Source organism: Salvelinus sp. IW2-2015, unplaced genomic scaffold (assembly GCF_002910315.2).
Source record: "Salvelinus sp. IW2-2015 unplaced genomic scaffold, ASM291031v2 Un_scaffold1901, whole genome shotgun sequence".
Taxonomy (NCBI): domain Eukaryota; kingdom Metazoa; phylum Chordata; class Actinopteri; order Salmoniformes; family Salmonidae; genus Salvelinus; species Salvelinus sp. IW2-2015.
Window position 1 is genome coordinate 30,669 of NW_019943262.1, and position 12,316 is coordinate 42,984.

General features: G+C 42.5%; 1 protein-coding gene across 1 annotated transcript in view; it reads left to right on the top strand.

Annotated features, from left to right (window-relative positions):
• Positions 1-10,741, top strand: part of LOC112072358 (CCHC-type zinc finger nucleic acid binding protein) — a 15,454-nt gene extending 4,713 nt beyond the window's left edge. Inside the window, exons 2-6 of the mRNA XM_070439767.1 lie at positions 2,826-2,947; positions 3,715-3,763; positions 4,864-4,978; positions 9,034-9,161; positions 9,596-10,741. Of these exons, the coding sequence (XP_070295868.1) occupies positions 2,845-2,947; positions 3,715-3,763; positions 4,864-4,978; positions 9,034-9,161; positions 9,596-9,713 (513 nt within the window). The 5' untranslated portion in view covers positions 2,826-2,844 and the 3' untranslated portion in view covers positions 9,714-10,741. The remainder of the gene's footprint in view (positions 1-2,825; positions 2,948-3,714; positions 3,764-4,863; positions 4,979-9,033; positions 9,162-9,595) is intronic.
• Positions 10,742-12,316: the final 1,575 nt, after the last annotated feature.

Consider the following 12,316-nt stretch of genomic DNA (forward strand, 5'->3'; position numbering starts at 1 on the left):
TCAGACCCTTTACTCAGTACTTTGTTGAAGCACCTTTGGCAGCGATTACAACCTCGAGTCTTCTTGGGTATGACGCTACAAACTTGGCACACCTGTATTTGGGGAGTTTCTCTCATTCTTCTCTGCAGATCCTCTCAAACTCTGTCAGGTTGGATGGGGAGCGTTGCTGCACAGCTATTTTCAGGTCTCTCCAGAGTAGAGGTCGACCGATTATGATTTTTCAACGCTGATACCGGTTATTGGAGGACCAAAAAATGGCAATACCGATTAATTGGACGATTTTTATATATATATATTTGTAATAATGACAATTACAACAATACTGAATGAACACTTATTTTAACTTAATATAATACATAAATAAAATCAATTTAGTCTCAAATAAATAATGAAACATGTTCAATTTGGTTTAAATAATACAAAACACAGTGCTGGAGAAGAAAGTAAAAGTGCAATATGTGCCATGTAAGAAAGCTAACGTTTAAGTTCCTTGCTCAGAACATGAGAACATATGAAAGCTGGTGGTTCCTTTTAACATGAGCCTTCAATATTCCCAGGTAAGAAGTTTTAGGTTGTAGTTATTATAGGAATTATGACGCGTCAACTATTTCTCTATACCATTTGTATTCCATATACCTTTGACTATTGGATGTTCTTAACTGTGTTCTTGGGGACCTTCAATGTTACAGAAAGGTTTTGGTACACTTCCCTAGATCTGTGCCTCGACACAATCCTGTCTCTGAGCTCTACGGTCAAATCCTTCGACCTCATGGCTTGGTTTTTGCTCTGACATGCACTGTCAACTGTTGGACCTTATATAGACAGGTGTGTGCTTTTCAAAATCATGTCCAATCAATTGAATTTACCACAGGTGGACTCCAATCAAGTTGTAGAAACATCTCAAGGATGATCAATGGAAACAGGATGCACCTGAGCTCAATTTAAAGTCTCATAGCGAAGGGTCTGAATACTTATGGAAATAAAGTATTTCTGTTTTCTTTCACTTTGTCATTATGGGGTATTGTGTGTAGATTGAGGAAAAACATTTTATTGAATACATTCTAGAATAAAGCTGTAATGTAATAATGTGGAAAAGGGGAAGAGGTCTGAAAGTTTGGACACACCTACTCATTCAAAAGTTTCTTTATTTTTACTATTTTCTACTTTGTAGAATAATAGTGAAGACATCAAAACTATGAAATGACACATATGGAATCATGTAGTAACCCCAAAAATATATTTTATATTTGAGATTCTTCAAACAGCCACCCTTTGCCTTGATGACAGCTTTGCACACTCTTGGCATTCTCTCAACCAGATTCTCAAATCATATCATAAATTATTTTAAGGCATTCAATATTATTTTTCCAGTCTTCTCGTTGTCGGAGTGGACACATTTTCTGCAGTGTGTACAACCAATGCTACACTTGTGAGAAACACCTTTTGGTTTATTTCATTCCGTTCACGAGTTTTGTCAATTTAGTCATTGTCTTTTGTTTGGAGCGTTCCTGTCACGGTTGAGTAAGGACTCGCACGCATAGAAGTAGTCCTATAGGCTACCTGGCCTGAGTTACACATAGAAGTAGTCCTATAGGCTACCTGGCCTGAGTTACACATAGAAGTAGACCTATAGGCTACCTGGCCTGCGCGCAGATGTAGGCATATAAATGTGCCCATTTGGGGATCTGAAAGTATTTCTGATTGGCTTAACGACCCACCACTAATGACCTGTGGAGCTTCTCAAAGTAATGTTTTCTTCACCTCAAACAGCAAGCAAATTAAGTCTGTTTTAACATCCCATTGAGAATGATAATAGTTCCTCAATGTATTTGAAAAATCTTTCCAGCTCTCTCCCTTTCGATGACCACTCAGCGTGAAAGGGGAACAATGTCATGCTCAGATCCAGTGGAAACGTCATAAAATAGTCCTACCTGATTACTTCTTATCAGTGCTTGACTGAAATAGGTTCCGGTTCTCATTTTGGGTGCTGATATTGTTTATATTTACGTGCAGGAGCTCCACAATACTTTTGAGCTAATATTCTATAAGAGGAACAGGATCTCAAGCCAACAGGTGTGTCTGTCCCGAGCTCACTGGCGTGGGAAACTCTGAGGGCCCAGAATATTTTATACAATGTTGCAAGTTTGTAGCTACACATGGCCTGTCTGCAAATATGATTTATAGGATATTTAGTTTTACCAGGATATTTTCTACCTGCAGGCTGCAATGTTATTTTTGGGGAGGGCTTTATGTAGGCTATTTTTATGTAGTTGGCAACGGCAATAGAAGTTACCTTTTAGGTTTGTTTGTTTTCATTTAGATTTGGATAGAATTTTGATTAACCACATGACAATGATTTTGAGATATAAAAACGTTATAATAAATTAAACAGTTTCATGAAAATTTGCATATGAAAACCATAACTGGCAGGCAGATCGGTAGAAATGGTAAGATAAATTGGCATTCCACATGAGAAAGGTTGACGACTCCTAGAGTAATGGCAGAATCAGCGAAAGCCAGCGGGAGGAGAATGGTTGGGTCAGGTTAAGGGTTTTCTCTTCTCCTTATCTAGATCTCTGGCACCCTCTTGAGGCATCAAACCTTAAGCTTAAAGCATCAGACCAGCTCAATGCACATAGTTGATTTTATTCAAACACATAGGGTGTGTCTATATATGGAAAAATTACACATTGAAATATTTAGAGAAATCAATTGGTCGAAGAACAGATGACTTTTGGTCAACCAAGATTTTGTTTAATCAGGGAGCAGCCCTAGACTGTCTGGCTGTATTAGGGCTGACTGTATGTGTCTGTCTCTCTCCTCAGGTTGTAGGAGCTAGTGGAGATGAGTAGTAATGAGTGTTTTGGATGCGGACGTACTGGCCACTGGATCAAGAACTGTCCGAATGCCGGGCGGGGACGAGGCAAGGGCCGCGGGAGGGGGAAAGGTAAGGTACTGACTACATTACAGAGTAGTGTTCAATAGACAGGGAACGGAACTGACTACATTACAGGATATTTATCAATAGACGGGGAACGGAACTGACTACATTACAGGGTATTGATCAATAGACGGTGAAAGGTACTGACTACATTACAGGGTATTGATCAATAGACGGGGAACGGAACTGACTACATTACAGGGTAGTGATCAATAGACGGGGAAAGGTACTGACTAAATTAAAGGATAAATGAAAGGGCAAAGTTTAGTAAAAACACTTTGAAACTGTAAATTAACGTTCAGGTAGTATTCAACCTTCCCATGTAACTCAGTTTCAAAACATTTTCTCCTGTTTGGTGTTCCAGAGCATGGCCCTGGGCAGCACTAAGCCTGTGTGCTAACTTGGCCCTGGGCAGCACTGAGCCTGTGTGCTAACTTGGCCCTGGGCAGCACTGAGCCTGTGTGCTAACTTGGCCCTGAGCAGCACTGAGCCTGTGTGCTAACTTGGCCCTGGGCAGCACTGAGCCTGTGTGCTAACTTGGCCCTGGGCAGCACTGAGCCTGTGTGCTAACTTGGCCTGGCGCATTGAGCCTGGTTGCTAACATTGGCGCCGGGCAGACCATTGGAAGCGTGTGTGCTAACTTGGCCCTGGGCAGCACATGAGGCCTGCTTTGACTGCTAACTTCCTGAGAGTGATCGAATTTCCTATTGTCCACATGTCTAGCAAAGCAAATGATGTGATTTTCCAGTCATAATATTCTTCCTGTTCCTCAGATCTGTTCTGCTATCGCTGTGGAGAGCCTGGTCACGTCGCCAGGGACTGGTGAGAGGACTTGAGGATGGTGAGGACGTCTCCAGCTTAGAAAAATGTTGACACAACTTGTGTGACCATCACACAATTTAGGAAGTTTGACTATTAGTCTGATGTTGGGTTGTGAGATGTTCCTGTATGTGTAGTTATCTTCCAACGTGCTATAACTGTTCTGTGTTTCTGCAGCGTGCTTAACTGTTCTGTGTGTTTCTGCAGTGTGCTATAACTGTTCTGTGTGTTTCTGCAGTGTGCTATAACTGTTTCTGTGTGTCTGCAGCGTGCTATAACGTGTCTGTATGTCGCAACGCGTGCTATAACTGTTTCTGTGTGTTTCTGCAGCATGCTATAACTGTTCTGTGTTTTTGCAGCGTGCTATAAGCTGTTCTGTAAGTGTCTGCAACGTGCTATAACTGTTCTGTGGTTTCTACAGCGTGCTATAACTGTCTGTGTTTCTGCAGCGTGCTATAACTGTTCTGTGTTTCTGCAGCGTGCTATAACTGTTCTGTGTGTCTGCAGCGGTGCTATAATGTTCTGTGTGTTTCTGCAGCGTGCTATAACTGTTCTGTGTGTTTTCTGCAGTGCTATAACTGTTCTGTGTGTTGTTCTGCAGCGTGCTATAACTGTTTGTGTGTTTCTGCAGCGTGCTATAACTGTTTCTGTGTTTCTGCAGCGTGCTATAACTGTTCTGTGTGTTTCTGCTAAGCGTGCTATAACTGTTCTGTGTTCTGCAGCGTGCTATAACTGTTCTGTGTTTCTGCAGCGTGCTATAACTGTTCTGTGTGTTCTCAGCGTGCTATAACTGTTCGTGTGTTTCTGCAGCGTGGCTATAACTGTTCTGTGTGTTTCTCAGCGTGCTAATCATGTTTTCTGTGTTTCTCGCAGCGTGCTATAAACTGTTTCTGTGTGTTCTGCAGGCCGTGCTATAACTGTTCTGTGTGTTTCTGCAGCGTGCTATAACTGTTTGTGTTGCTGCAGCGTGCTATAAATGTTCTGTTGTTTCTGCACGTGCTATAACTGTTCTGTGTTTCTGCCAGCGTGCTATAACTGTTCTGTGTGTCTGCAGCGTGCTATAACTGTTCTGTGTGTTTCTGCAGCGTGCTATAACTGTTCTGTGTGTTTCTGCAGCGTGCTATAACTGTTCTGTGTGTTTCTGCAGCGTGCTATAACTGTGGTCGTGGAGGACACATCTCCAGAGACTGTAAGGAGCCCAAGAAGGAGAGGGAACAGGTGTGTTAGAACTGTTAATATGGTCAAATCCGGAAACTATCCTTTTGAAAACAAAACGTTTATTCTTTCAGTGAAATACGGAACTGTTCCGTATTTTATCGAACGGATGGCAACCTAAGTCTAAATATTGCTGTTACATTGCACAACCTTCAAAGTTATGTCATAATTATGTCTTTGTTAGGAATAAATGGCCTTTCAAACAGTTCGCAACGAGCCAGGCGGCCCAAACTGCTGCATACACCCTGACTCTGCTTGTACTGAGCGCAAGAGAAGTGACACAATTTCCCCAGTTAATATTGCCTGCTAACATGCATTTAAAAATAAAAAAAAATCAGGTTTAAAAAAATATATACTTCTGTGTATTGATTTTAAGGAAGGCATTGATGTTTATGGTTAGGTACATTTGTGCAACGATTGTGCTTTTTTCGCAAATGTGCTTTTGTTAAATCATTGCCCGTTTGGCAAAGTTGAAGTAGGCTGTGATTCGATGATAAATTAACAGGCACCACATTGATGATATGCAACGCAGGACAAGCTTGTTAACTAGTAATATCATCAACCATGTGTAGTTAACCTAGTAATATCATCAACCATGTGTAGTTAACTAGTAATATCATCAACCATGTGTAGTTAACTAGTAATATCATCAACCATGTCTAGTTAACTAGTGATTATGTGAAGATTGATTGTTTTTTATAAGATATGTTTAATGCTAGCTAGCAACTTACCTTGGCTCCTTGCAGCCACAAGGTCCTTTTGACGCTGCACTCGAGTAACAGGTGGTCAGCCTGCCACGCAGTCTCCTCGTGAAGTGCAACTCGAGTAACAGGTGGTCAGCCTGCCACGCAGTCTCCTCGTGAAGTGCAATGTAATCGACCATAATCGGCGTCCAAATAGTCCGATTACCGATTGTTATGAAAACTTGAATGCCGATTAATCGGTTGACCTCTAGTTTAATGCTAGTGCCAGGTCATTGGTAAAAAATAGACCTGTTTGTTGTTGGCATTTCCTGCCTAAACTTGTAATCAATTAAATAATTGACAAATCAGATGATTAAGCCAAGAATTTCTGCCCATAATATCATTTATTAGTTGTACGTTTTTTACCATTTTTCTTTATCATTGATCTTGGCTTCATAATACAGTTTCTTCTTTTTGTTGAGTTTAGTCACATAATCTGCAGTAAGTCAGCCAGTCAGATGTGCAGCCAGTCTTATTAGCCACTCTTTTGCCCCATCTCTTTCAAGTACACAGTTGATTAATTCCTCATCAATCCATGGAGCCTTAACAGTTCTAACATTCAGTTTCTTAACAGGTGCATGTTTAGCAATAATTGGAAGAAGCAATTTAATAAATGCATCAAGTGCAGCGTCTGGATGCTCCTTATTAATCACATCAAACCAACAAATACTTTAACATCATCTACAGAAGAGTCACAGCTACATATTTTGTATGATCTCTCATACACTATTTTAGGCCCAGTTTTTGGAACTTTGGCTTTCCATCTACTGCATCCAACGGGTACGGATACAGCTTTAGAACAAACTTTTACAGTATTAGAAAAAATGTGATTGACATATGTGGTGTATGATATGATATGATGATCTTGTTCCTGTAGTGTTCGTAAACACCCTGGTAGGTTGATTTAATAACCTGAACCAGATTACAGGCACTGGTTACAGTAAGTAACTTCCTCTTGAGCGGTCAGCTTGATGAAAACCAGTCAATATTCAGGTCCCCAAGAAAGTAGACCTTATGCTGTTACTCCTCTCAGTTCCAGACAGGACAGGTTATACTGTTACTCCTCTCAGTTCCAGACAGGACAGGTTATACTGTTACTCCTCTCAGTTCCCAGGACAGGACAGGTTATGTTGTTACTCCTCTCAGTTTCAGACAGGACAGGTTATATACTGTTCTCTCTCAGTTTCAGGAGACAGGTTATGCTGTTACTCCTCTCAGTTTCAGACAGGACAGGTTATAGTTGTTACTCCTCTCAGTTCCAGACAGGACAGGTTATGCTGTTACTCCTCTCAGTTCCAGACAGGACAGGTTATGTGTTACTCCTCTCCAGTTCCAGACGGACAGGTTATGTTGTTATCCTCTCGGTTCCAGACAGACAGGTTATTTGTTACTCTCTCGTTCCAGACAGGACAGGTTTGTTGTTATCTCCTCTCGGTTTCCAGACAGGACAGGTTATGCTTTACTCCTCTCAGTTCCAGACAGGACAGGTTATACTGTTACACTCTTCAGTTCCAGACAGGACAGTTATTATGTACTCTCCGTTCCAGACAGGAAGGTTATGCTGTTTCTCTCTCAGTTCCAGACAGGACAGGTTATGCTGTTACTCCTTTCGGTTCCAGACAGGACAGGTTATCTGTTTACTCCTTTCGGTTCCAGACAGGACAGGTATTCTGTTACTCCTTTCGGTTCCAGACAGGACAGGTTATGCTGTTACTCCTTCGGTTCCAGACAGGACAGGTTTGCTGTTACTCCTTTCGGTTCGAGCAGGACAGGTTATTGCTGTTACTCCTTTCGGTTCCAGACAGGACAGGTTATGCTGTTACTCCTTCAGTTCCAGACAGGACAGTTATGTTTACTCCACTCTTCGTTCCAGACAGGACAGGTTATGCTGTTACTCCTCTCGGTTCCAGACACAGCAGGTTATGCTGTTACTCCTTCGGTTCCAGACAGGACAGGTTATGCGTTACTCCTTTCGGTTCAGACAGGGCAGTTATTGCTATCCTCTCAGTTTCAGACAGGACAGGTTATTGCGTTACTCCTCTCAGTTCCAGACAGGACAGGTTATGCTGTTATTCACTCCTTCGGTTCCAGACAGGACAGGTTATGCTGTTACTCCTTTCGGTTCCAGACAGGACGTTTTGCGTTACTCCTTTCGGTCCAGACAGGACAGGTTATGCTGTTACTCCTTTCAGTTCCAGACAGGACAGGTTTATGCTGTTACTCCTCCTCTCGTTCCAGACAGGACAGAGTTATGCTGTTACTCCTTTCGGTTCCAGACAGGACAGGTTATGCTGTTACTCCTTTCGGTTCAGACGGACAGGTTAATCTTTACTCCTTCGTTCCAGACAGGACAGGTATGCTGTTACTCCTTTCGGTTCCAGACAGGACAGGTTATGCTGTTCCTCCTTTCGGTTCCAGACAGGACAGTTATGCTGTTACTCACTCCTCTCAGTTCCAGACAGGACAGGTTATACTGTTTACTCTCTCGTTCCAGCAGGCAGGTTATTTTTACTCCTTTCGGTTCCAGACAGGACAGGTATGCTGTTACTCACTCCTTTCGGTTCCAGACAGGACAGGTTTGCGTTACTCCTCTCAGTTCCAGACAGGCAGGTTATGCTGTTACTCCTTTCGGTTTCCAGACAGACAGGTTATGCTGTTACTCCTTTCGTTCCAGACAGGACAGGTTATCTGTTACCTTTCAGTTCCAGACAGGACAGGTTATGCTGTTACTCCTTCTAGTTCCAGACAGGACAGTTTAGCTGTTCTCCTTTCGGTTCCAGACAGGACAGGTTATCTGTTATTTCCTTTCGGTTCCAGACAGGACAGGTTATGCTCTTACTCCTTTCGTGGTTCAAGCGGACAGTGTTATACTGTTACTCCTTTCGGTTCCAGACAGGACAGGTTATGCTGTTTCTCCTCTCAGTTCCAGACAGGACAGGTCGCAGGGAAGATTGAAAAACAACAACAAACAGCAGGGCTCTAGACAGCAACAGGCCCTGGAGAGTCGTAATGGATAACCGCGTTGCAGGCTGCGTTCAGGCCCTCAAGAAAACCCTGCTAGGTTGATAGGCAGCTAGCTAGCAGCTAGGCTATCTGCTATGCCAAACAGCTCCTCAGACCGCTCCTTGGTCGGCAGGATGACTGGACATATAGTAGTGGTCCCAGCAACTGATGCTTACTGCGTCTGTATTCCGTCCACATTTTCCACAATGCAGATTTTATAGGCCCCTAATATAATGCAGGTGTGTTATCACTGTGGCATGGCCGGTGATTATATTCTTAATTGTTATGTTATATTATAATGTTATATTGCAGGTCTGTTATAACTGTGGCAAGGCCGGCCATGTGGCCCGGGACTGTGACCATGCCAACGAGCAGAAGTGCTACTCCTGTGGAGGCTTCGGACACATCCAGAAGGGCTGTGACAAGGTCAAGTGTTACAGGTGAGTTAACGAAGATGTACATCATTACTAGGACACATCCAGAAGGGCTGTGACAAGGTCAAGTGTTACAGGTGAGTTATCGAAGATGTACATCATTACATCTAGAAGGGCTGTGAGCACATATTGTTTTTTTACAAGGTATACTGGCCAGTGTATCGTTCTCGGTGGTATGTTTGAGTTGGGGCAGCCATGAACAGCTTTATAAATGGACATCAAGAATCGTGTGTGTGTGTGTGCTGACCAGCAGGCAGGACTTCTGTGTCAGGTACAAATCAGTTGGAAAGGAGATGTTTAGGCCTGATACCAAAAGATGAGACGTTATAGCATTCTTGTTTAAATATCAGGACATAAAACGTTGTCCCGAATAACAGGTGAATGAAAACACTGTCCCTTCTCTTAGCTAAACCTCATCTCTCTCCTCTGTCTCCCACCAGGTGTGGTGAGATCGGCCATGTTGCCGTCCAGTGCAGCAAGGCCAGCGAAGTCAACTGCTACAACTGTGGAAAGTCTGGTCACCTGGCTAAAGAATGCACCATCGAGGCCACGGCCTAGCGCTCTGCTGCCTTCCTACGCCCCTCCCTTTTCACATGGATGGTTGTATTATTTTGTCTGAATTGTCCCCTCTGGCCCACGGCAGGCTACGGAGGATAGTCCCACACCAGTCTGCTGGAAAAGCAGGACGGGGGGTGAAACATCCACTTTCTGCATTTAATCAAACATGTTTGTTTAGTTTGGTAGAGGTTAATGTATAATGCTTGTTAAAGAACCCCCTTTCCAAGCCACTGGTGACCAGGGATGAATGATGAGTGGATGCCCTTCCTACCAGGTCTGGGAAACCGGCACTTAGTGAGAGTGAGTGGGTAGGAAGTCTGAGCTTCCCGTAAAGATTGACTTTGTTTTAGTTTTCTTGAACAAAACGGAGTCTACCTGCAAGAGAGTGACTGACGTGCGACAGCAGCCCCGGCCAGCGGTCATTATGTTTACGGTTCAGTCCGGCAGCAGGCAGGCAGATAACCCGCCCAAACACTATGAATACTGTGAGAGAAATTACAAGATTATGTTATAATACTTTTATTGCATCAAATGGCTGTTTTAAACAGAATAGAGTGTTCTTATAACTCTATTGTGTCTGTGTGAACTGAAAGTGGGCCTCTGGGAGATTTAACACTGACAGGAGATTTACCATGTCTTTTGGGTGATAAAACCTAAAGAGACCGCATTCCATAGCATGACTTAATGTTTCTGTTCTATATGGTACCAGGGAGAGATGACCCCAGAGCCAGACCTGGTCTCTACACAATGAGTACTGTTTTTACAGCAGATACTGTCTGCTGTGAATAACAGGTATCTTTCATACTAATCTTAACCTTGTGACCCAATCCATACATTTGTTGTTTGTCATGTAGACTGAAAGGGGTGTATCTTGGCTGTAAAATACTTTTGTCTCGGGGCTCTCAACGAACCATCTAAGGGTGATTCGTAGACCAGCCATCATTATCGTAGAGCACTCAATCGATTCACTTTGTGTTGTATTGACCTGCTCCCTTATTAATAAGTGAATAAAGATTTAGTATAACGGACTTGTGATAAGTTTCTCTCCTCATTTGATTGTAAAGAAATTAACCAACACAATAGACAGTCACAGCAAATTCATAAAATAAATGATTATCAATTCATAAAAGGTGCATTTCTTTGGACAGTGTCAGTTGCTGAAGGTCCAGATCACTGCAGAAAGCGTTTTGATCCCATGGAGCAAGGTGATGTATTATAACCATGGAGAAAGATTCAACTTCAACAAGGAACGAGTAGATAACAAAATCTAAATGTTTTTTTGTACAATATATCACTTAGACTACTGTAAAAATATAATTTGCTTGTACTCTGTTTTTAAGTGGAAAGGTAATGCAACTTATGTCCTTGAAACGATCTTCTTCATCTGAGGAACAGGAAAGATCGGCCCAAAACGCAGTGTGGTAAGTGTCCATGTTAATTTATTATAACTGAACACGAAATGCAAAATAACAAAGTGAAACAATGAAAATCGAAACAGTCTTGAAAGGTGACACAACACAAAACAGGAAACAACTACCCACAAACCACAGGTGGGAACAGGCTACCTAAGTATGGTTCTCAATCAGAGACAACGATAGACAGCTGCCTCTGATTGGGAACCACACCCGGCCAAACACATAGAAATAGAAAACAGAAAAAAACCAGAATGCCCACCCCAACTCACGCCCTGACCAACCAAAATAGAGACATAAAAAGGATTTCTAAGGTCAGAGCGTGACAGTCCTAGAAAATTAAAATGTCTAATGTAATTTTAACCTGAATAAAGCACAGGAAGGGGAGTTAGACTGAACATTCTGAGTTCATATCTTCAAACGTTTAATTGCTGATGTATTCTGTTTATTCACATTGACGTATAATGTGACGTATAATGACAACACAGGTTGGTGGCATCCCTCAGCAGCCTCCACTGGTTGACAAGCATGTTTACAAACTACAAGTGCATACAGTATTTTTCTCCCTGTTCCATGGAGTATTGATTCTACATGTGTGAAGAACTTTGAGTTGGTTATTGAGTTTAAGGTTAAAGGTTATTGGTTAAGTGAGTTTTGATCTATTATAGCTAAACGAGGTTTAGGGCTCGCAAACATCGCGATCTAGCGTTTGTCTGCAGATCGTTCAGTAAATTTTTCAGGTGATTCTCCATGCCGAATCGGTGCGCGCACTATTCACAAATTACGTTCCCGAAGTACTTAGCAAGCAAATTATATTGGCGTGTCTGAGCCCTTTTAAAGTTGCTGAGCTAGATCTAGTTAAATGAGGGTTAGACCTTTTGAGTTGACCTAAGAGTGTAGAGGGTTGAGTTTTTGTTTTACATTTATTTAACTAGGCAAGTCAGTTAAGAACTAATTCTTATTTACAATGACGGCCTAGGAACAGCGGGTTAACTGCCTTGTTCAGGGGCAGAACGACAGATTTTTACCTTGTCAGCTCGGGGATTCGATCTTGCAACCTTTCGGTTACTAGTCCAACGCTCTAACCACTAGGCTACCTGACAGCCTGAGTAACCTGGCACTCCACACCTCACCACTATCTCTCCTGACAGCCTGAGTAACCTGGCACTCCACACCTCACCACTATCTCTC